Source organism: Oryza glaberrima, chromosome 4, assembly GCF_000147395.1.
Source record: "Oryza glaberrima chromosome 4, OglaRS2, whole genome shotgun sequence".
NCBI lineage: Eukaryota > Viridiplantae > Streptophyta > Magnoliopsida > Poales > Poaceae > Oryza > Oryza glaberrima.
Window position 1 is genome coordinate 19,344,716 of NC_068329.1, and position 25,786 is coordinate 19,370,501.

At 44.7% G+C, this 25,786-nt stretch overlaps 2 protein-coding genes and 1 pseudogene across 2 annotated transcripts; 2 read left to right on the plus strand and 1 right to left on the minus strand.

Moving 5' to 3' along the window:
• The first annotated feature begins 8,580 nt into the window (after nt 1-8,580).
• Nucleotides 8,581-14,011, plus strand: LOC127771991 (calmodulin-binding protein 60 D-like). The gene is made up of 9 exons (XM_052297959.1): nt 8,581-8,785; nt 8,876-9,038; nt 10,332-10,407; nt 10,507-10,577; nt 10,712-11,205; nt 11,289-11,449; nt 11,539-11,742; nt 12,516-12,750; nt 13,115-14,011. The coding sequence occupies exons 2-9, from the start codon at nt 8,917-8,919 to the stop codon at nt 13,708-13,710; spliced, it is 1,959 nt and encodes a 652-aa protein (XP_052153919.1). The 5' UTR covers nt 8,581-8,785; nt 8,876-8,916; the 3' UTR covers nt 13,711-14,011.
• Nucleotides 14,012-16,049: 2,038 nt separating this feature from the next.
• LOC127772000 (protein AUXIN-REGULATED GENE INVOLVED IN ORGAN SIZE) lies at nt 16,050-17,854 on the plus strand. Its single transcript, XM_052297966.1, has 2 exons — nt 16,050-16,416; nt 17,046-17,854. Exon 2 carries the CDS (start codon nt 17,272-17,274, stop codon nt 17,779-17,781), a length of 510 nt encoding a protein of 169 aa, XP_052153926.1. The 5' UTR covers nt 16,050-16,416; nt 17,046-17,271; the 3' UTR covers nt 17,782-17,854.
• A 2,456-nt stretch (nt 17,855-20,310) lies between these two features.
• LOC127771994 (MLO-like protein 1) lies at nt 20,311-25,266 on the minus strand (annotated as a pseudogene).
• Nucleotides 25,267-25,786: the final 520 nt, after the last annotated feature.

Genomic DNA, 25,786 nt, shown 5'->3' on the forward strand with positions numbered 1-25,786 from the left:
CTCAAATAATCAGCATGAGGGCTGGCGAATGAAGGTACGTTCACTAGTGGAGAAACCATCTTTGGTCGGTCGCCCGAAATCCACAATAGTCTCGGTTCCACAAAAAACCGGGACTAAAGATGATCTTTAGTCCCGGTTGGTGGCTACAGCGGGCATATTTGATCTTTAGTCCCGGTTGGTGTTACCAACCGGGACTAAAAATGATCTTTAATCCCGGTTCTAAATCTGTCAGGCCTTGTCAGGCCCCCCGAGATCTTTAGTCCCGGTTGATAACATCAACCGGGAATAAAGCGTACACACCAGCCCACGCACAAGCGTATGCGTAGCCCCTCTCTCTCTATCTCCCATCCTTATCTCTTTTTCTTCTCCTTCCTTATCTCCATCCTCTCCATCCTTCTCCTTCCATCCTCTCCCCTTGCTCTTCTCTCACCCCCTCTCCTCCTCCCCTCCCCCTCTTCCTCTTGCAGAGGCAGCCGACGGCGGCAGGATGGAGGTCGGGCGCGGGCTGGCGGCGGCCGGCCGGCGGCGGCCGGCCGGCGGCGGCGGGATAGGGGACGGGCGCGGGCTGGCGGCGGCCGGCCGGCGGTGGCGGGATGGAGGCGGCCGGGCGCGGGCTGGCGGTGGCCAGGCGTGGGCTGGGGCTGGCAGCGGCCGGCCGGCGGCGGCGGGATGGTGGCCGGGTGCGGGCCAGCGGGATAGAGGACGGTCGGCGAGATGGGTGGCCGGCCGGCGGCAGGATGGGAGGCCGGCCGGTGAGTCGATTTTTTTTTTTGATTTTTTTTAATTTGTGGTTTGGATGTTTTGATCTGTGAATGAATCTATGAATCGATATTGTGAATGAATCTGTGATGTTGTGAATGAGTATGTGACTCGATGTTGTCAATGAACCTGTGAATCAATATTGTGAATATATTTGTGATGTTGTGAATGAATATGTGAATGGATATTGTGAATGAATTTGTGGTGAATCTGTGAATCGTGCTGTGGAGTTGTGATGTGGATTTGGGGTTTGATTTGATGATATGCATACCACTCGATTCGGGAGAAAATAAAAAAGAAAAAAGGACCAACTGATAGACTGCCGCTACCCTCTCTTTAGTCCCGATTGATAACACCAACCGGGACTAAAGATCCCTATCTTTAGTCCCGGTTGGTGTCATCAACCGGGACTAAAGATCGATCTTTAGTCCCGGTTTTTTCACCCGGGACTAAAGATAGCGATTTTTAGTCCCGGATTGGTAGTCCCGGTTTGAAAACCGGGACTACAGGGGGTTACGAACCGGGACTAAAAAGCACTTCTCCATCAGTGGTTGCATCCGGTCCCCGATCCATTTCATTCATTCATTTAAAATTGATCGAAGGGTGATGAAAGCCATATACTGTATATTATCGGTGACTCGAATCTTATAATTTATGGTGCATTCAACCAACTTGATTTGTATCTTATGAGTAGCTTGTTAAGTTAAAATTTCAATATCTGAACAAGAAGTTTGTAAAAAGGACAGAGACAAAAGCCATTTGAATTAGCATTTCAGAAAACTATTACTTTGTTAAGTTGGATTTTTCAATCCAAGTTAGCTTAAATTTATTCTTTGAGGTGAGCATATATTATATTTAAGTTCCAAGTGTTTGACCTGCAAATATCAAGTTTTTTACCGAAGTAAAATCATCTTATCAAGATAAATTTTTTTAAAGTATTGTGTTTTTTTAACCATTGGTGATACCGGACTACGTCTGGTTACAATTTAATTAGTACGTGAACTTGTAAAATATTATTTTGGTTAAGAGACTTATCTCATGCATGCGAACACACTGTGACTACTAATGCTAAGTTGGAAGATAATTAGGATGGCACATATGCAGCATATACGTTTATCCGAGCACAAGATGTGTAGAAGGAATTATCTTGATATGCGTGCCAAGTTAACTCGGTAAGATTTTAACCATGGCATACTCATTTGGTCTTGATAAGTTCTTGCACTGGAATAAACGTTTTGCAAATTCATGTATCCATATCCCACAAGTCGGTTGTAGCGCCCGTTCCGTCTTGGCGTCTAGCGGGAAAATTAGCTCTTAAAAACCCTATTTGCGAAATCCGTTTCTTTGCTTGTTGTCTAGTGCCCGTGCCATCTCAGGTCTCAAATCCCCGATCCATCGTCGAGTTCAATCCCGAATCCAAACCCTTCCCAAATCAAATCCCTCTGCAAAAGTCTATTTTGCCTCCCTAGGGTTTGATGGGCCGAATCCCTCTCGGCCCATCTCCCCCTCCCTCCCCGGCTCGCTCTCGCTCTCTCTCTCTCTCTCTCTCTCTCTCTCTCTCCCTCTCCCCCGCTCTGCCCGAGCGCTGCTCGCGCGAGCGCGCGAGCCGCGCCGAGCCCTCCCTCCTGCCCCGCTGCCATTCCCGCCGACGCCGCCAAATCGTCGCCGTGCGCCGTTGCTTCCCGCGCGCGCGCGCCGTGGTGGCCGACCGCCTGGTCGCCGCCGCCGTCAGCCTCTGCCGCGCCTGCCGCCCGTGTCGCCGCTCCGCTCCAAGCCGCCTCCGCCGTCATCGCCGTCGTCATCGACTCGGCCCCGCCACTCCCCGCGCGTGCCTCCAAAGGACGGAGGCAGAGCCCCCCCCCCCCCGCCACGTCGCCCCCGCTCCCTCCTCCTTTTCCCGAAGAGGCAAGGGACAAGCTCCCTTTCCCCCTTCCTTTTTCTTTCTTTCTCTTCCTCCACCGGCGTCATTCCCCTCCTCCCTGTCGCCGATTTGGCCGCTAGCCGGAGCGCCAGCTCGCTGGCTTGACCGTCCAATGTCGGTTCCCCTCCCCCAAACCGACATCGCCACCCTATAAACCCAGGCGCCCTCCCTCCTTTTTTTTTCCTCCCAATCTTCCCCGTTTTCCGCCCGCGCCATTGCCGTCCCTCTCGCCGACCGCCGCCGACGCGTGTGCCGGAGGAGCCGGCACGAGCAAGGACGCGGAAGGGGACTCCGGGCGCGCCCTCTTCTTCCTCTTCCCCGGCCCGAGGCCGGAGAGATCGCTCCCGTGCCGTCGGCCTCTCGTCACCGCGCCCTTCCCCGCACGGTAGTGTCGCCCTCCGTTCTCCCTCCTCGTTCCATCTCCCCCCCTTAGACTCGGGTAGTAGCACGAGTAGCCTCCCCGTAGCTAGCTGGCGCCGCCCCGACCGTTGCCGCCGCCCGCCGTGTGCTCGCCGCCGTCGCCGCCCGAGCTCGGAAGCGCCGCTCGTCGCCGGCCTCGCTCGGCGTAGCTCCGCCCAATCCGACGCTAGCAACGGATTCCCGTAGCCGCGTAGATGCTCTCACCGCCGGGAATCGACCCCTCGTGACCTCATCGCCGTTTCCCCCTTCTCCTGCCGCCGGTTGCCGCCGCCGCAATCCGCCGCCGTCGAGCATCCCCCGGCGAATCCGAGCCGTTGGCTCGTCTCCTCTCATCCCGTGCAACCTCCCGGTGTGCTCGCTTTCGCCTGTATCGCCGTGGTTCGCTCCGCCGCTCGCCGCCGCCGCCCGCCGTCCGTTTCGGCCGACGTCGTCGTCTACCTCCCGCCGGCCCGCGTGGCAGCCACGTAGGCGCCACGTCGGCGCCACCTCGGCCGCGACCGGGTAAAGCAGACCCCAGTCCGCCGCTTCCCTCCGCCCCCTCGCGCGCGCGGTCCACCGCGAGCCGTGAGGCTGCGCGTGGGCCCGCCGCACCGCGTCCTCCGCGAACCGCGCGCATGCGCCGCGCCCCCTCCCCAAACCCTAGCACGCCCGCGTGCACCTCGCTCACGGTGAGCCGAGCCGCCGACAAGCGGGTCCCACTCGGGACCACGTGAGGATGGACCCGGCCCACCGGCTCTCTCTCTCCCCTCCCCGCCCGCGCGCGCCTTGGGCCGCCCTCTTGGGCCGGCCGGCCCATTAAGCTCGGCCGAGCCGCCCCTTTCTCTCGGGCCGCGCCCTAGCCGCCCGAGGGAAGTCTAATTTCCCTCCCTCTTTCTTTTTTTTTCTTTTCTTTTTCAAAAAGGGTTTAAATAAATCCTTTTCCTTTAGACAAAAGTCCAATAATCTTAGAAATTCAATATCTTCCCAACCGTAAGTCCGTTTGACTCCGTTCAACTTCCAAAATTCCTCAAATCTCGAGATCTATCTAATGGCACGCTTAGAGGTCAATAATAGGGCTTTATTTTCGCCGTTTGTTGAGTTGTCCCGTTTCGCGTGTAGTTTCGGAGCCCGAAGACCCGCAGTGCGAGGATTTCGAGGATCAAGCTCAAGATCTCGAGCAAGGCAAGCCACCTTTGAACATCTTGAGCCTATATTTGAACTTAATTAATTTGCTTGCAAAATATTATGCATTGATAGGATTGCACTTAATCTGTTTGCCCCGTCTGCAAGGCAGACCGGTGGGCCTACCCAACTTGTTGCATCTGATCCTTCCACTGTTAATTGTTATACCATGTTCCCTTGTAACCACCTAGTTGCGCCTCGATATTCGTGCACTCTGTGCGAGTATCGACGGTCGCCTTCAAACTTAAAATCTAAGTAAATTCTTGGGTAAAACTTGGGTTTTTACAAAAGACTTGGAAAACCCGACACCTGGGTCGGTGCTTGCGAACTAAATGAATTTCCAAACCGCGGACCGGGGAACGTACCGGGAGTACGGTTTCCCGCTCTTGCACTTAAGGACCGTTTCCTTGGAATTTCATCCGAACATAAGACAAGTACGACCACATGGGTGGAATGGGACACCCCTGGCTGAGTAATTAGCTAATCGGGGGAGCCTTGATGCCAAGAGACATGTGGATTCACCGGGGTGGTGTCGGGGAGGACCCCTGGGCTTCCTGGCACAGTATGGTCTGGGACCTAATCTGGTGTTGGTCTGGGACCCCTCTCGTTGGCATATGGTGAACCTGTGTCGGCTTTCGAAATGCCTTGTCATGAAAGCCTTAAGGTCTCTAGTCGTGGCCGTTCTGCACGGGCTGGATGATCCGGGTTAGTAATGTCGTGTGGGTAAAGTGTACCCCCTCTGCAGAGGTTATTAAACTGTCCGAACAGCCGTGCCCACGGTCATGGGCGGATGTGAGGTGATTCCTAGCGTAGTTTTGTTTGACTACTGCCTTGTGAAATTTTGCTGTTGTGAAATGGGTTTGATGTTTGGAAAATCTGCGGCTGATGGGACCAGCCAGGCCCGGGTGGCCGTTTGAAAGCTATTGGCCGGGTGCCAATCTTGATCAATTCAAAAGACTGATACATTGCACAAACTCCGACCGGACGAGACGCACTTTCTCATCCGTGTCGTTTGAGAAGCACTCACTTAGTTGTTTCAGGAAAGAGTTTAAATAAAATCAATTGCAAAAACAACAGCCCTTCTTTGAAGCCTGCATTAAACACTTATTTCCCATGGCTTGCTGAGTACTCTCGTACTCACCCTTGCTCCATATAAATAATTCCCCCCCCCCCAGTTGCTGAAGAAGATGAAGCGGATCCCGCTGACGAGGAGTTCCTTCAGGAGCAAGCCGGCTACGATGAGTTTTAGGGTTTCGGCCTAGTTCCCAAGTCGCGCCTGTGATGTGTGGTCCAAGTCTTGGCTTCCGCGTTCCTTTTGTGATGCAGTTGTGAGCTCGGGATCTGTCCGCAGCCCAACATGACTGTACCCCTACTCTATAATAAAGAGACCTCTGTTGCTGTGATATTCTGTCTTCCTGTTATACCAGCGCTGTTTCCTGGGACTGGTATCAATTAACAGGTTAATTTGGAGCGTCACGGGCTAGTTCCGCTCGGGACTAGTTCGGGGCGTGACATCGGTGTACCGTCGGTACAATTAATTATCCAACAAGAAAGTTTATATAGTTAAATAATTAAAAGCATGATGCTAGTATTAGGTTATTTCTATACCTAAGCTAGTTGAATGGGATTTAAACCTTTTAATGACAAGATAAAGGCATTATCCTTATAGTTTATCGACAAACCTAAGATTTTTGAAAAAGTGACTGAACGCACGGGTGTGCTAACTTAATCTGGACATTTTCTATCTAATTTCTAGAAACTATTGTAATTTATCTCATAACATTGATATTGTTAATAAGGTAACTCGTCCTTCACATGCGTGTACATTTTCTTCAATAAAAGGAATTCTAATTAACTAGTATGATACTACAATGTAAAAAATTATTTGGAGTGCATCAATGGACAATGGTTGTCCACTGGCAACATTTTTGGAAAATAAGGAGTACAACCTGTCGACGTTTAATGTTGCGATTCCGGTATTTGCATAGTATGGGGATCATTGGTACTAGGATATATGCGAGATTGAGGTAAAAGAGATGGAGACAGGGATTTTTATATAGGTTCGGGCCCCTGAAATGTCAGGTAATAGCCCTACATCCTGTTGGCCGAAGCCGGTCGTTGCTCTTATTCATCATAATCACACCAGTACAATATTTGGGGTAGCCTATCTAACTGTTGTCGACATGGCGGTCTGAAAGTCTGACTCGTAGTCGACAACAGGGTAGCCTTCCTCCTCGAATCCGCATCCGGCGAGATCAGAGACAGCTCTATATCTCTCCTAACGGTATCCGTAGGCACCGTAGGGGACTAGCTATGCCTATCTCTGAAGTCGATATACGGCGTCTTGTCTTGGCATATATTGGCTTGTACGTTGATCTTGTGTCTTGATATATTGTTCCGTGTCCCCTCTCCTCCTAAGGGGCTTTGTATTTATACTCATAGGTGTCCCTTTGTCCAAGTAGAACTAGGAAAACCAATATGGATACAATCCGAGTAGTCCTTATTGTTTCCATGTAGAACTCTATTCATCCTTCCTTATGTGGAACTCCTCCTATATCCGAAGGTTGTTTCCGCATAAGACATGGTATGTGGTGGGTCCTGCCGAGATTTAGTCAACTACTATTAGGTATGTGGTATCCATAACCCTGACACAACCCTACTATGCAACTCATGTATGATGGAATTTGATCAACGGTTACAAATAACTATACAGTGTATATAAACATAGTTTCATTTAATTGATCTATGGATTACGTGTGTCTAGTTGTATATGAGTTGTACAACTGAATCGTATTGTATATATGTATAGAGTACTCTAGTTGAAACAACGACCATAGAGCTAGTTGCTCTATTCATATAGCAGTAGCATTTAAATCGGAATCAAACAAGCACCAAAATGCAAATATGGATAGAAGTTATCGGTGCAAAGTAATTTTATAGAGGTTATTTATGTAAGGTACTAAGGTTAGCACATAAATCTCAAAGCTGATCGAGCTGGGCTATGTATAGCTCGGAGTAATGTGATGCACATGAACTTAACTAATTGATATCACTCTCTCATTTTTAGTTTAGTGAATTGTAAGGAGTTTTGGCACATCTAATTTTTAATTAGTAACCGCATTGAAACACGCACATATTTTTTTTCTACTATGTAAGATAGTACCATTCGAGTATCTCTCTAGGAATGCCCTTAATAAATATTTAGAATACATAAATAATTTGTTTTGCGCTTAACAAATGATTTGTATTGTATTAATTCTATGAGATTTTTGGAGGGATAAGAGTGCAAAATTGTCATCATCACACCCACATACATATTCTCTTTAATTGAAGAGCAAAACTACGACACTTGTATAATAGAAATTTGGACTTTTTTACTAGAACCATATCATTGGAACAAGTTGCAGCATTGCCACCCGTGTATTATCCACGCAACCTCAGTTACTTAACGCAATCTACAACAACCAATGACCAGTGAGTGAGTGCTCTTTCACCAAAAAATTCCACGTCCACACTCCACACGGGGCGGAGTACTAACCGTAGGGCCCACTACATAGGACCCACATGTCGGTGATAGACGCCGCTAAATAAGTCAGTGCACAATCCCCTTATATACGGAAAGAAAAATACAATACTTATCTATAAATATAAATTGTACTATTAATATAAATTGTACTATTAATATATAGTTTCACATATCATACACACATTTTGTCTTGCAGTTCATATTGTAACTGGCTATAAATTTGTAGCCCGCTACTCTTCTGTGTTCCTTTTTATCTCTTTGATATATGTTTATAGATGGGTTATAGTCTGTATTATACCTGCTCTTCTTATCCCCGCGAAGCCGCCATGAATGACGCCCACCCTTCCCAATGACACCTGGGTCTCACCTCTCACTGGCCCCCACTGGTCAGTCAAACTTGCGCGAGGCTAAGAGCAAAGGTAATAATATAAACAGCTGCTTACTGTATAGATTTTTATAGCCTATATATCTCTCAGCTCACTTATATAGTGGTTAACTATTCACTATAAATATATGGTCCATCTATCTATCTCACAGATTTGCTTGGTTTCTATGTCTAAGCCGGCTGTAAACTTACGGCCCCCGCTTCTCATATATCTTCTCTCATCTCTAAGACACCTTAGCATTCAGCCATATTATTTCTCTCTATTATGCTTGCTCTAATAAGCACTCACGTGGGCCATCCCCCGACAAAAACCGGCTAAACAAAACACTTGGGACGGCGCGGCGCGGGCCAAAGGCCCAAAAAGAATAAAAGAAAAACGAAAAAAAAAAAAGGAGGCGGGCACGCCACCCACCCACTCACAAGCCAAGTCCACAGATCTCTCCCCCTGCCGCTGTCTCGCTCGCGCCCCCCAAGTCGTCGCCTAGTCACCACCACCACCACCACCGCGAGCGTCTCCTCCTCCTCCTCCACGCGCCGCGGCGGCGGATTTCTTCGCCGGCGGCTGCGAGCGACTCGGTACCCCGCGCCGCGCGCGGGCGCTCCTTCGATCGTGGTCTGGGCGAGCTGGATTGTTGTTGTTTTAATTTACCCCCTTTGTTTTTTTTTTGTTTTTGTTTTTAATAATTGATTTGGGTGGTCGCAGATCTGGGCTGGGAGGAGGGAAGTGGGGGGTAAGGCGAGGCGATGCAGAGGCAGGGGCGGCACCTGGAGCGGTCGGGGTCGAAGCGGGCGCTCGACGCGGGCGGCGGCGGCGGGGATGACGACGACCGTGCGCCCAAGCGGCCGCGCGTCCCGGCCCTCGCGAGGTGGGTGCGGGGAACCCTGATGTGGTGTGGGATGGTTTAATGGTTTCATTTGGCTGGCGGGAGGATTTGCGGGTGTTAGTTCGGGCTACTTTACTTTGTATAGTAGCTTAGATTCGCTGGAACTTTGATCCCTAACTTGGTTTGACTGTGAGTTAGATATGGTAACTGCAATTTATAGTGTGAAGGTGCAGGTGTGCTCAGATTTTTTGTTCATGTGGCATTGGTTCCGGCCTAGCAAATATAGTGAATTAGTAGCTGTGTAGATAATGTCAAGTCTGTATTTGAGTAGTACTTGGATTTGTAAATCTGTTCTTATGCTTTCAAAAAGTTAGAACTAGGCGGTATATGTTGAGTGTCTTAGTTTCATTTGGATGGATTAGTTCACTGGATTTTTCTTCCGCACAAAAATTAAGGGTAGGATTGAAGTGAGAGTTCGTTGCTCAAAACTGTAGCTCTAACCACCTTTCCTGCAAAGATAAAAGAGGAAGCTCGAACTTGGTGCCTAGTGAGAGTGTGGGACCAAGGCTCCTCTCAGATTTTCTTTAACCCTTTATGCGAGTAATCCATTTTCCTGTTGTCGTTTGTTGGCAGTACCACCTTGCTAGTTTTCTCAGATTTTTATTTAAGCTAACCCTCTTCTTTACCAATAGATAAGTGAGAACAACTTTTGGACAGTCAGATTAAACGTAGGAACTGCTTAGTGCTTACAAGGATGGTATGCTCAAAATTGTAGTCCATCCACAATTCATCAGATAGCTTATGCCTTGGTTTAGTCTGTTCAACAGTGATATCCATTTCCTGTATACTTTTCAGTGTACTGTCGTACTAAAATCTATACTTTTTAAGTGCACTGTCATACTATGGGTATTTCTTATTGGAACCTCTAGTTTTTCTTTGTTGCAATTAATGAGGACTTACATTACTTCGTTTTTTTAGGTAATGTAGCAACAATTCAGCCCTTGTTTTCCAAATGACTACAGGAGATTTTATGTCATGATATGAGGTTCTGAACGACGGACACAGTTCCTAATAGACAATTGTCAATCAACTATTGAATATCCATTTTATAGGGCTGTATGAAAACCATGTGAAACATACTTCAGTTGATGCATTTTATCTTGATCACCAGTTCTATAACAAAGGCACACAATGACAAACCTAAGATTTTTTTTTTCACATCATTTATGTTGGGTTGAATATGATACCTTTGGGTTACTCTGCATCTTTGACTTTTGTTTTACCATGTTTTAATACTTCTCTGTTAGCTTACTTAAGAAACTTGTCTCTTTGCAGTGTCATTGTAGAAGCCCTCAAAGTAGACAGTTTACAAAAGCTTTGTTCATCACTTGAGCCGATTCTGCGAAGAGTTGTGAGTTGAAAAATATCCTTTTATTATCTGCTGTGGAACCTTTTTATTTACCCATATGGCTGCTTTCATGATTGATCGTCACCCATATTTGCTATGTAGGTTAGTGAAGAAGTAGAGCGTGCTTTAGCCAAATTGGGTCCAGCTGCAACTCCTGCTAGAATTCAAGGAAGGTACAGGATAGTGGAACTTGTTCATTATGGTTACGCCTGTCAATGCATCTAATGCAGGAATACAAATACATGTTTCTATAGTATTATCTGGATTTTCCACATTAAGTTGACCTTCATATCCCAAATAAAAACAGGAGCTCTCCCAAAAGAATTGAAGGTCCTAGTGGTATCAATCTCCAGCTTCAGTTTAGGTCTAGGCTATCACTACCACTATTTACAGGAGGAAAAGTGGAAGGTGAGCAGGGAGCAGCGATACATGTTGTGCTGCTGGATGCAAACACTGGACGTGTAGTCACTTCAGGACCCGAGTCGTTTGCAAAACTGGATGTCCTTGTGCTTGAGGGTGATTTTAATAAAGAGCAAGATGAAGATTGGACTGAAGAGGAATTTGAGAACCATATTGTGAAAGAACGTGAAGGGAAGAGACCTCTTTTAACTGGTGACCTCCAGGTGACTCTCAAAGAAGGTGTAGGGACGATTGGAGAGCTTATCTTCACTGACAATTCAAGCTGGATAAGAAGCAGGAAATTTAGACTTGGTTTGCGAGTCTCTTCAGGATTTTGTGAAGGTGTCCGTGTTAAGGAGGCGAAAACGGAGGCTTTTACTGTTAAAGATCACAGAGGAGAATGTATGATTCCATATACTTTACTGATCTTGTGTAACTGTTACATGTCTTAACATATAGATCTTAAATTATAATCCCTCTTGTAGTGTACAAGAAACACTACCCTCCTGCCCTAAAGGATGATGTTTGGAGATTGGAGAAGATTGGAAAGGATGGTGCATTTCACAAGAAGCTAAACTCAAATGGAATATACACAGTTGAACATTTTCTTCAACTTCTTGTTAGAGATCAACAGAAGCTAAGAACTGTAAGTCTTATTATTCCTCTTTGTAACTTATATTAAGAATTTTGTTTCTTTAAAACTAAAATTTGGTTTTCTTCTTCTGATATTTTCAGATTCTTGGCAGTAACATGTCAAATAAGATGTGGGAAAGTCTTGTTGAGCATGCGAAGACATGTGTTTTGAGTGGCAAACACTATATATATTACTCAAGCGATGCAAGAAGTGTTGGAGCAATATTCAATAACATATATGAGTTCACTGGTTTGATTGCTGATGATCAGTACATTTCAGCTGAAAACCTTTCTGAAAACCAGAGGGTTAGTATATTTTTAATGTTCCTTTAAGGATTAACAATGGAAGTTAAATATCCTAGCACCAGTTATCTTGAATTTTATTTGTCTGGTCTCTTTTGCCCATTCTGAAAGTGTTCGCTTTTCCTGACAAACAAATTCCCATCATCACTCTTGATTGGAATGTCTGCTACAGTGCCATACTTCTTTGGCATAGGCAGAGTACGTAAAAGCACCCAAGCAGTTCTACACTTATTGTGTTGAGGTGCTCGTTACCAATAAGCTCTGATGCTTGGAAGCTTTTTTTTTTCAAGAGCACAACACCAAGATTTGAATGGTCATAATATAGTTAACCACTTCATTATATCCAAAAAAATATGCACCAGTTATTGAAATATATTCCTAGTACTGGTTGACCTGTAGATGCTTATTTTGGCCATTTGCACTATCTGAACAGAGAATGGTGATGATTAAATTGTCATAATTCTATTTCAAGAAAAAAAACTCAAAGCTTTTCTTAAGATATATATTGTTCACAATCGTGGTTTGTATCCATTATGCCACTTTGCCCACATTACATAATCAAAGTATAGTGATCTGAAAATATCTCAAATTGTTCCGTGCTACATTGAAATCTGAGTTTTCTCAGCTCTGTTACCCCTCTTATCACCTAAGTCACTGCCAGTCTGCCACTATAAGATGTCAACACTAAATTTTACTGATACTTGTGATTTGATACTTGTTTTGCGATGGCTGAAATACTTAACCTTTTGTCATTATCTCATTTTACTCAACTGCAGTTGTTTGCGGATACACTAGTGAAACAAGCATATGATGACTGGATCAACGTTGTCGAATATGATGGCAAGGAACTGTTGAGATTCAAGCAGAAAAAGAAATCTGTCACAACAAGAAGTGATACAGCAAAGGCTTCAACTAGCTACCCTTCTTCATATGGTTCGACACACTCACATAAACAATTGACAGGCGGACCTGTGAATATTGAGCAATCATCTATGAGCAGTATGAGTGAAGGTATATGAATTTCTTTTCTTCACCTTTTTTTTAGCCATTCTTCCTGGCCAGTGATTTTCTATCTATTAAACAAAAATATCTTCCCCTTCTTGTGGCCTGAACTGCATGCTTATGTTTCTATTATCTTTACAGGAATGCTCATTTGTGAATATTGTATCTTTTGGATTTCATTGATGTGTTTGATATACGTACAATTTTAATTCTACTTAGTCAAACAACTAAAAACATTTTTAACATTTTTAATATTTTTAAGAATAGCATATGATGTTGCATTTATAAGTTCAGTTAACGATTTTATTATTCACCTTTCTAAGTAATTCATAGTAACTTGCATATATAAACTATTTTGCTTGTTATTATGCAGATGGAACTAGAAACATGTCCAACGGGAGCCAAGCAGCAAGATATGCAGCCAATCCTCAGGACATCTCACAAAGTATCACCATGCCATATGACATGAGTTCATTGAGACCCGAAGAACAGTTCGCTGGTTCTTCGATCCAAACTCAAGCTTCAAGAAGCTCAAACATGCTAGCCTTGGGACCAACACAGCAGCAAAACTTTGAATTCTCAGCACTTGGTCAGTCCATGCAGCCTTCTCCCCTCAATCCTTTTGATGACTGGTCCCGGTTGCAGGAGAACCGTGGAGGCGTTGACGACTACTTGATGGAGGAGATACGGGTAAGGAGCCACGAGATACTAGAGAACGAAGAGGACATGCAACAAATGCTGCGCATCCTGAGCATGGGTGGATCATCAGCCAACATGAATCATGGAGATGGATTCTCCCCCTTCATGCCGTCTCCTGCACCAGCCTTCAACTACGAGGATGACCGGGCTCGCCCGTCTGGTAAGGCTGTTGTTGGGTGGCTTAAGATTAAGGCCGCTATGCGATGGGGCATCTTTGTGAGGAAGAAAGCTGCCGAGAGAAGAGCTCAGCTTGTCGAGCTGGAGGACTAGCCTAGCGGAGGTCGTCCGGAGTGTTCATCTTATGGACCATGAGGCCTGGCCAGTCTGGACAGATGGTAACACGCCTCTCTTGGCTGGTCTTGTACAATAGTACTGTTGATATTTATGTTTACTGATGAAAGAAATGGGCTCAGCGATGCACCAGGCCAGGATGGTCCACATGACGAGCTTATTAGTATGAAATGGACACCCGTTGTTTGTATAGCTGTTTGATGGACATTATGTAAGTTTTGCTAGTCCGCCCTGTTGTATTACATGCAATCCTTGATCCGAACTGTGCAAATTTATTTGTTGGAGGTTTTGGGAACACAAGTGATAGGAGGCATGTCGCCATCCTCTTGTCCTGGACCAAAATGGTAGTCATAGTATACATTATTGCATTTCTGAGCATCACATTAAAGCATTCCCCTGAAAAAGCAATTCACAATCAAAACATGTTTCAACATCATACTCAACTGTTCAATTCTTAGGAATGGGTTTCACACAAAAGTTTATTAATCAACTCTTATAAAGTGAATTTCACATGAACGGCTTATTAATTTCTACCTGAAGTTGCAATATTCCGAGCAAATCGGCGGTTATTAGGAACTCAAGGATGGCTTTAGAAAATCAGAATGAAGCATCACACGGTGCGTGGTACACCTAATCATTGTACTTTTGCAAATCAAAAGGATCCAATCGAGTTAGGCATTAGACCAACCGCGACTTCCATTTTCTATTGACAATTTGACACCCATCTAATTAGTCTGCTCGTCCTACTAATTAATTGTCGAGTGAAGAAGTACTCGCATTACCAGAATTAATACTACATACAAATATAAGTGCTACTATTACGTACTGATCCGTGGCTGGATGGCTCACCGATCGATTCCTCCCCTGCTGAGCTTTGCCAAGAGCCAAAGGCTTTGCCCCTGGCAGGCAATCAAGAGCTATCTAATCCAACCCCTAACTAAATTAAATTAAGGATTACTAGTACGATGCACCACACGGTCCAGCCCCTAGATTTCCGCTGCGATTAAACTAATCCATGCGCGAGGGGGAGAATACCACTCCATCTGGTTCGTGAACGATTGCCGGCCTGTCACTCCGATCAAGTCCGAGCTAACTTAAGTACTGCATTTTTCTAAAAGGTGAATTGCTTCAGGGGCTTGCTTATTTGAGCTGTGCTAATTTTAAATCTTAGGATTTGTTTGGAGGGTTTCTTTCATTACTTTTCAGTGTTGACCTTTTGAACTAAGAATACTCATAACCTAAAATTGATTTTTTTTGTTGTTGTTTTTATTACGTGTCATCGGGTTACGAGCAGTGCCCATAAAAAGCTCCCAAGTATATTGTCATCATTTTTCACACAAATCTGACGTACACCACACGCTCGCATCATTTTAAAAAGGAGTGGCTTGATATTTGAGAAGAAAAAAAAATGTGCCACATTTTTTTTTTCAAGCACCAAAATCTTCCATTTTTTTCATTACGAAGAGATACCAAATTTTACACTTTATTTAGTTACTAAGAGGTACCAAATTTTATGTTTAGAAAACATGGTATCTCACGTCTACAAACATAGAAATATGCATTGAATCAAAACGATACTTGAGCTGCATTCGGCAGCAACGGATTGAGAGAAAAGCTACCTTCTTTTTTACAGGCACACGCTTCCAAAATTTTTAAATGGCTTGTTTTTGCAAAATTTCTTTTTCTAAAGGGAACTTGCTTTAGAAAACCATATTAATTTATTTTTCAAATCTAAAATAATTACTACTTAATTAATGATGCATCAATGGCTTACATGTTCTCTCCCCGACTCAAATTTGAAAAATGACAATTTGGAGTATGAACATATATACGTGCCAATTTTCTCCAGCTGGATGGATATACATATACTACATCGTGCGCGCCGTCTGACCGACTGACCGATCGAGGCGAGTTATACATGTGTACTGTACACTCCTTGTCCTAAAATAAATTTATATGTGGGTTTCTATATTCAATATTTAACAGTCCGTTTTATTTAAATTTTTTATATGATTAGTATATTTATATTATTAGATGATAAAACATAAACAACACTTATACGTGACTCGTTTTTTTAATTTTTTAAAGATGGATGATCAAATGCTGGATACAGAAACTTACAAAATAAATATCTTTTAGGACGGAGGGTGTACATGCAGATAGAGTACTGGCAGCAGAGCTGGGTCATCCATGCATGATGATCCATGAGAGAGAGAGAGAGAGAAACGCCCAAAAAAAGGGCGCGTACGAGGGCGGCCAAGAGACCAGGGGAGACGAACCCTCACCCTCGAGCTTCGTACTAAGTACTATATTCCCACCACCGTCTCCTCCCACTTGCATGGCGACGACCTACCCACCCCCGGCCGCCAGATGCACTGCATCCGCCGCTCTTTGCATCCCCCACACCCAGCTTGCTTGCTTGCTTAGCTAGCTACCCCACCACTGCCTCCCTCCTGCTGCTGCTGCTGCTTGCTGTCGCCTCCTGTCTCTCCTCCCTTTGCTTGCATCTGTAGCTAGCAGCAGCTTGATCTGGAATACTCCAGCCAGCTAGCTAGCTCGGATCGATCGATCGGGATGCTGCCTGGGCGTGAAGAGATCGAGGTGATGATCAGGTGATCGATCGATCTATATGCTGCTGACTAGCTGCTGCATGCATGCCTGCCATCCCGTCTCTTGAATCAGCAGGTATATATATATATATGCTCGTAAGTCGTATGCAGTATGCTCGCTGATTCGTGATTAATTACAGCTGATTAGTGTTCATGTGTAATAGATCCTTGCATGCAATCGTCTGACTCATTCTTACAGATGATGATGATGGATAGCTTAGACTGACAGACATGCATGAGATGAGATGTGTAGTGCAGAGCTGTTAGCTGTACATCAGTTTAATTTGCTGGTCATCATATTTATCTCTGATTCTCTGTTATTAATCGATCGATCTGGGTGGTGATTGATTCATTGGGTAATCACTGGTTGTTTTTTCGTCCTGTAATTTGTCACTGATTCTGCGAATTAGCTGGCGAGCTAGGATGCATGCATGGGCCCTTTTCTCTGAGAAGACAAGGAATAATCTCCCTTGTCTCCCTGGTTATGATATCCTGAGTCCTTTTTCCTGTGGCCGGCTAGCTTTACCAACTTTAATTTCAACTTCAATTCCTTGGTATAGTAGTAACAAAATATAATGTGACCTGTCCTACGTAAAGCTTACGCATAGATAGATAGATAGATAGATACTGTGATTAGTGACTATCACCTGCTTCGATTGCTTGCTTCACATGCTGACAATTGATTCGATCCATCTTTCTTGGCAGATACCGCATGCAGAGATTGCAGGAACAGCTTAGATCTGATCCGAATATATATCTGGTTCAGTATCAAGAAATCGAGCTACATATGAAAACTTCATTTCTAAGCTCCAGCAGCTAGCGTGATATGATAGTGTGATTGATATTTGATACTTCCTTGAGAGAGACGCATACGATCGAATCGGATGCACTGCACCTGAGCTAAGCTAGCTCAAGCTCGCTCGATCAGCTCATGTACTTGTTGAGCCCAAGAAATGGCGACAAGGAGGACGAACAGGAGGAAATCCAGGAGCTGATCAGCGACGACGAGCCGCCCAATCTCAAGTTGGCATCCTGCGCCACTGCAGCCAGCAGCAGCAGCAGCGGCAGCGACATGGAGAAGGGAAGAGGTAAAGCCTGCGGCGGCGGGAGTACGGCGCCGCCGTCGTCGTCAGGTAAATCCGGCGGCGGCGGCGGCAGCAATGTCAGGGAGGCGGCGGCTAGCGGCGGCGGCGGCGGCGTGTGGGGCAAGTACTTCTCGGTGGAGTCGCTGCTCCTGCTGGTGTGCGTGACGGCGTCGCTGGTGATCCTCCCGCTCGTGCTGCCGCCGCTGCCCCCGCCGCCGTCGATGCTGATGCTGGTGCCGGTGGCGATGCTGGTGCTGCTGCTGGCGCTGGCGTTCATGCCGACGACGACGTCGTCGTCGTCCGCCGGCGGCGGCGGCCGCAATGGGGCGACGACGGGACATGCTCCCTACTTGTAGTCTTGTAGATAAACAGCTGCATCGATCGTTTTTCTCTTGTTTTTTTTTTCTTTCCCTTGGATTTGGAGGTGTAGAGAAGCTCCCTCTCTAATTAATTACTTAGTGCGCATCTTCTTCATCAATCTCATCCAATCGTTGTCTTTGTTCGGTTAATCATAGTATAGTGGTTGGAGGTGTGTGATTTGAACCAAGGTCCGTATTCAATTCTCGATACGCTCACAATTTCTTTAATTTGGTAAACAAAACTAACAGACGATTGTCCCAATTATAAAATTTGGGATCTTTCTGAATCCTGAATCACTTTGATCTTGTGAATTATAAGTTGAGGCGGCTTGATTCTTCTTCTTTCTTCCGCCGCCGCATTACTGATTTACTGTTCGGTTGACTCATCTGCATGGTTAAGAAAGCCCTTAACTAGTTTGACTCGTGGGTGCGAGTAAATTTGGCCCATAAGTACGCGTAGTTTCGGCCCATAATTGCCAGTATATTGGGCCCCTAAGCGTGCGGAAATTGGGCCGGCGAGCGAGGGCAACTTTAGCCCATGAACGTAAGTTTCGGTCCAGAAGTGCGCGACGGGATCTGTCTCCGGGCGCAGCATCGGCTGGGCGGGAGAAGTGACGTGGCCGCTGCCTCAGCTCCACACCGCCCTGGTGGCATGAACAGAGACAAGGCGAAGCTAACATCAAAATAAGAGGTACACTACCATTAAAAATCAACAAAATTTCAATGCAATATTGTATATTTTAGTATTTTCATGTACACCCTCTAGCTTTAACATGGCTTCGCCACTAAATAGATATAGGAACGAGGGGAGAAAGAGGAGGAATAAGACATGACCGCTGACACGTGGAACCCACGCTAACTTAGTTAGGTTGATCGCAGTTAACTTGTCATGTTAATTGAAACCGGGCACCATGCTGTCCTAGGATCTTAGGTATTTTGGATTTTTGGTGATGTAAATTAAAAGATGTACTGTATTTGGTATTACGATTTAAGGATGCGATTGAAATGTGACGCCAAGATAAGATCCTGAAGTGAACTAATTCCCTACTTTTGCCACCGTTATGCGGAATACGTTCGCTTGAGGTCTCTTAATTTCTCGCTGAGTTCGAAATTCATCCCTTGAGTGCAAAACCAGATACAACATATCCCCTAACTTATAAAACTATGCAAACAAGATCCCTTGGCAGTATTGTGTCCGGGCTTTGGCTGACGTGGCGCCTACGTGGCTCCTTTAACTAGGTCTTCATCCCCGTGGCATTGACGTGGCGCTTACGTGGCAATTTGATCATAGAAAAATAATTTAAACCGTGGGACCCACATGTCAGCTACACAGAAAATAATAAAAAATGGTGGGGCCAATATGGCCCCACATGTCAATCCTCACTCCTTCTCTCTATCCCCTCTCTCTCTCCTTCCTCATCCTCCCTCCTCCCTTGTTCCAGCAGCTCGCCGCCGCTAGGAACCCGCTTCCGCCGCCTCGGCCTCGAGTGCGTCCCGGGCGTGATCCTCCTTGAGCTCTATGAGGCGTGTGGCTGGTTCCGGCGGAGCAAAGGGGCGACGGCGAGATGAGGGACGACTGTGGAGAGGGTGCCGGCTTGGATCTACGCGAACAAGAAGGATGGGCGGCGACGAGAACGGCGGAGCGAACCAACGGCGGGCGGCGACCTTGGCGAGGCGGGGAGACCGTGCCCGTTGTGAGGGCGGTGCTGCAGTGGTCGGCCACTTCGGCGTCACCGACGGGGTTGGGATTGGCCGAGGATGGCCATAGAGGTTATGAGCTCGCCACCCACCCCTCCGCGCTGCCCACCGCCGCTCTGCTTCTTCATGCAGTGCAGGGAAAGAGAGAGACATGATAGAGAGAAGAGGGAGGACTAGGAGGTGGAGAGGGCGAGGAGCTCACCCGCCGCCCGCCGCCGCCCTATGCTCCGCCTGTTGCCCCTCGGCACCGCTCCACCGTTCTGCAATGCACGGAGAGAGAGGGCGATAGAGAGGAGAGGGAAGCGTGAGAATGACATGTGGGCCACCTGGGCCCTGTCATTTTTATTATTTCCTATGTAGCTGACACGTGGGTCCCATGGTTCTAATTATTTTTCGGGGATTAAATTGCCACGTCAGCACCACGTTAATGCCATGTGGGACAAAGACCTAGTCAAAGGAGCCCCGTATACGCCACGTGAGCCAAAACCGGGCATTATACTGCCGAAGGACCTCGTTTGCACGGTTTTGTAAGTTGGGGGCTCAAGGGATCGATCTTGAATTCAGTGCAAATTGAGGGGCCTCAAGTGAACTTATTCCCCGTTATGCGCACACTTAGGCCTATATGCGCTTCTAATTTTGGTCCATGAGTGCGTGTTAATGTACAAATTTTGGTATCTCAATATCGTAATTTCAGCCCATCAAAGGAGACAGGCCTAATTAAGCATGAACAGCTTTGTTGGGAACTGGGTCTTCTGTAGTTGAGCCATTGACATGTGGATCACAATAAAGTAGAATCTATACATATCAGTGACTTAACTGTATGTGCATGTGCTGTTACATCAGGGGCCTTTGTTGGCCCCTCTCACATGTTTTGTATGTGAATCCCTTCCCGCCTTGATGATCCTGCCGCCGCACCTAGGCAGCCAACACCGGCGGCGGCTCTTCCTGTGCGCCGCCGAGCTTCGTCGGCCCATTCTCTTAGATTGTCCGCGACGTCGTCTGAGAAGACGGCACTCTTGAACGAACTCCCCATCTGCATGGACAAAAGGAAAACATCAGCTTATATATGTCTAGAATAAGTAATCCCCCGTTTCATATTATAAGTCGTTTTGGTTTTTTTCCTAATTAAATTTCTTTACGTTTGACTATGTTTATGGAAAAATATAGTAGTATTTTTAATACAAACAATTATTATTATTAAAATATAATACAATACTAAATTTAATGAAACTAATTTGGTGTTTAAAATGTTGCTAATTTTTTTCTATAAACTTAGTTAAACTTAACCAAGTTTAACTTAAAAAAAGTCAAAGTTAATTGTGTCAATTATGTATACTGACATGGGAGACGATGGCGTAGAGGGGGAGCGTGCTGTAGCTGCAGAGGACCTGGACGACGACGCTGCATGACAGGACAAAGAAGCAAATAAACGTGAGATATGTAACTAACAGATGGTAACTGAATCTCTGAATCTGAGATTGTTAATCTGAAACAGGAGAAACCAAATTGATGGTTCTTGCTACCATATGACAATTCTTGACACTCTGTACGGCAGCCTGTCCATGATGCAGGAGTTGAAGCCGAACGTTGCCTGCACAGGGATGTCAGATACGATGATCACTGAAACTGAAAATGTCAGATAACACATGATAGTACTCCCTCCGTAGTATAATATAAATGATTTAAATATTTTGCTTATACTATTTGACCGCTCGTTTGACTTAAAAATTTTGTGTAAATATAGAAAACGAAAAGTTGTGCTTAATGTACTTTGGATAATAAAGTAAGTCACAACAAGATAAATAATAATTCAAAATTTTTTGAATAAGACGAATGATCAAACAGTGCAGGTAAAATATCAAAATCTCTTATATTAGGAGGAGACAGAGGGAGTAACTTAGGAGTAAGTGTAGTTGTAAGTTTCCGTATCCAAGGTTTGATTGTCCGTCTTATTTAAATTTTTTTTTTACGATTAGTATTTTTATTGTTATTAGATGATAAATATAAATAGTATTTTATGCATGACTTATTTTTTATAAGTTTTTTAAATAAAATGGACAGTTAAATGTTGAACACAGAAGCCTATAACTACGCTTAAAATGAGACGGAGGGAGTACGTTTTGTTCTACACTTACCATTGTCCAGATGAAATACGCAAACTCGAACGCGTTCTGGAACAGGATGAAGTGGAGGAGGGCGAGCACGAGCCTGGGGCTGTGGAACCAGAAGAGATTGTCTGACGGGCTCACGGCTATGTCCTCCTCCACGGCGGTGTGCTTCGTGGCCACTTCGTAGGCTAGCTGAGTGATGATGTGCTCCAGCTTCGTTCCGATCAGGAGCAGCAGCTGCAATCACATTCTGAACTTCTGAACATGAACAGTAAGCTAGCTCCAGTACTGTGCATATAGCTAAATGCCATATACTCCCTCCGTCCCATAATAGGTGACGTTTTTGACTTTTTATTTGTAATCCCATAATAGGTGACGTTTTTGACTTTTTATTTGTAACGTTTGACCATTCGTTTTATTTGAAAAATTAGTGCAAATATAAAAAAAAGATAAATCATATGTAAAGTACTTTTGATAATAAAGCAAATGACAAACAAAATAAATAATAATTTCAAATTTTTTTTGAATAAGACGAATGATCAAACATTGACAAAGAAAAACTCAAAAAGACAAGTAATATGGGATGGAGGTAGTAAGTACATAACTGTTTGCAGCATAATATATGAAAGAAGTAGTACTACTTACAACCAATGGGATTAATGAGATCCAGAAGTAGGAGTGCCAACCTTTTCACAGAGAAAATCATATGCAACATGGTCAGTTTCATCTCTGAATAGTGTTCCAGGAACAGGTTTTTACTGAATGGATGAGCAGAGTCACGCCACGAACCAGTGATGTTTAGTAGGAGGAAGATCATTACAAATATCCAGAGATACCATCTGTGTTGCAGCAAAACGAGTAATTAGTGGCAGTTTGTAATGATGGTCAGTGTTAAACTGTTAATACAGCTAGCAGCTGTAGCTGATGTTGGTAGGGACTGATGGATTGTATTGCTATTGCTTACAAAAAAAAAATACATGCTTTCAATTAGCAGTGTATAAACGATCGGAAATAATAGGAAAAACATAGAACAAACTTACTTTATGCCAACTACTCTCTTATAATCCTTCTCAAGAGCTTTAATCATGTAGTCGTAAAAGTTAAATTTTGGGTGCCCCCTAAAATGTTCCTATGATCAAAAGAACAAATGAACACAACCAGATAAAATGCATTCAGGATCAGAAGACAGCAATAAGACCACATGGCTAACATATGAATCAATGAATGCCAAGCATTGTATCAGTGTACCATGACAAAACCAAGCCTCATTGCTGTGTAGTCATCCTTGGTTACCGATCCATAGAACTGCTTGAAGAAAGAACGCTGAAAAAAGCAAACCGTTACTGAAGTTCAGACTCCAGAGATACATACATGATCAATACATCAGGTGATGCTCAACACAAAAAGGCTTAAGCCTACTCCCTCTGTTAAAAAAAACAAATCTAGAACTAGATGTGACATATTCTAGTATGTTGAGATTCGTAGTACTAAAATGTGTCACATCCAGTATTAAATTGATTTTTTATGGGACAGAAAGAGTACTGCTGATTGCGTAATTAATGCACGCGTACCATCCAAATTATGACCATGGTGACTTTATCGAACCCCTTGTACCGATCCTGGATGAACTTGAATTGCTGCACTCTGTTGATCATCTTAGGACCTGCAGCTGATCATGGCAAAATAAACTAGCTTTCTTATGCTGCGACACCAACATAGTCCCAGCCTCCCAGAACAGCTGCATCTATGCATTCATCTCAAAATGGGATCTATCAATTTCCCGTTTGAAGCACAATTGTTTCACAGTTTATAGGAGATAGTTCCTAAATTTTCTTGTGTTCCTAGTGAGCCTAATTTGCATTCAAGGTTGATTTTTTTAAAGAAAATAAATATTCATCGTAATTGTCCTACCAAAGTCTCCATCTGCCTTGATGGCGTTCTCCCAATGCCTCCATCTTCGCATCTGGACACGTAAAATTAGAAATGGACCAGCATATGCTGACAGGATTACTGGATTAGCATGGGCTGATATGATACTCCCTCCGTTTCAAAATATTTGACACCGTTGACTTTTTAATACGTGTTGGACCATTCGTCTTATTTAAAAAATTTAAGTAATTATTTATTCTTTTCATATCATTTGATTCATTGTTAAATATACTTTCATGTATACATATAGTTTTACATATTTCACAACTTTTTTTAAATAAGATGAACGGTCAAATATATGCTAAAAAATCAACGGTGTCAAACATTTTAAAACGGAGGGAGTACTATATTTCAGCTAGCCTAACCTGCAGAAGTCCCAGAAGAACGGTGACGGCGCTGAGGACGACATGGGTGATGGCTAGAACAAACATATGTGTATCTGTTCTATGGCATGGAGCGAGAGCAATGGAACTTTCCCCTGACACAAGATGAGAAGAGATGTGTTATTTCAAATCTCAATTTATGAATTTGTTTCAAAATGAGAGACAGAAACCGTGCAGGCACTGCATATCACATCTGTTCTAGAAAAAGTGAAAGAAAAAACTCTGCATTGCCAAAGTCCTTATGGACCAAACAAAATGATACATATATTTGACCATCGCTTTATTAAAAAGATCATATAATTATCGTTTATTTTGTAATGACTTGGTTTGTCATTAAATGCACTTTAACTTGTGGTTGATACCGGAGGTCATCACTTTTTCTAGTATTAACTTGTGGTAATGTATAATATTAGGTGCACGGTGTAGAACCATAACAATGGAGCATCAGTTGACTGTTGACCTCAGTCAGCTTGAAGTCTTCTTTCTTAGGGTTCCTTCAAAACGTAGAAATTTTACAGGATTTTCTTGGAAAACACTTCAATTCCTCCAAAATTCAAAATTCCTCCAATCTGAATAGGGCCTCAATAAAAAAGCCTTCTAAGCAACAAGCCAACAACTATACCAAAGTCATGAGAGTCTGAAATCGTTTCCAACGCAAGCAAAAGTACAAAAGCTAAACTAGACCTTGCTCGAACTTACATTAAAACAAAAGAGAGAAAAAATAATATACCTTGCTCGAACAGTGCCCAGATCCGGCTGTCCCTTCTCCGAGCAGCCTCCTCGCGCCGGCACCGGAGACGACGGCAGCCGATGCGGCGGCGACGCCGTGATGCGACGACGCCTTCCCGTCGCTCCGGCAAGGCAGCCAGTGGCCCATGAGGCTCTCGGCGATGCATATCCTCTGTATCGGCTCTTGGAACACGACGAGCAGCAGCGAGATGAACCCCAGCAGCATCAGCTCTACGGATTACACAGACAGGAGATGTACATTCGGAAGAAAAACTGAATCGAATTAAAAAGTTCAGTTAATTTTTTCTGGCATTAGTGTCAGCGCGCGATTAATCAACCGATCGAGGCCAACCTTCTTTGAGCTTGAGCAAGGCCTCGTACAGCGTCCTCCTCCGGCGCTCCAGCGCCTGCAAAGCTTTGCAAGAAATTAATGAGCTGAAGCTGAAATAAGCAGTGCAAAAATGTGCAATCAATTAGCTTGGTTAGTTAATTGGTTCTTGATTTGTTCGGTCCACCTTGCCGAGGTAGTGCAGCGAGCGCTCGAAGGCGAAGGAGATGAGCACGATGGCGGAGCACACCGCCGCGACGATCCACGTCGGCGTGTCCTCGATTGTCGTCGCCTCCGTCGCCGCCATCCCCGTCGTCCGGCAATGGCAGGCTCCTCTCCGGCGAGCTAATTAAGCCAGCTATTCGTCAGTGTCCTTCTAGATAAAGCTATAGCTAGCTCTTATATGTGCAGTGGACATGGGCTTCTTCGTGGTTAAGGAACACATTAATCATGTTCTCTCTTGATGGTGATTATATATGTTAAGTAAGACTATATACTATATAGTTTAGTGTTTCAGCCACTACTACCAAAAGATTTGAGAGGAGTATAGGTATAGCTGTACCGATGCTCTTCTTTAGTTAGTTATTAAAGTGGCATATGCAAGCATGAAGGCCACTTTGTTTTTTCAATTGATTCCCATGGACGCGGAGTTACAGACAGACTTGCCCTACCTGCCTGCCTGAGCATTTTTGCACTTTTGCATTGCTGTCCGTAACCAGAATTTAAATTTTAAAACTAAATATATTAATACTTTTTTATCATAGTTTTTTTTATCGACTTTCTCTCCTTACTCATCTCCAATCATCATCTACCCCTCCAGATTGTTG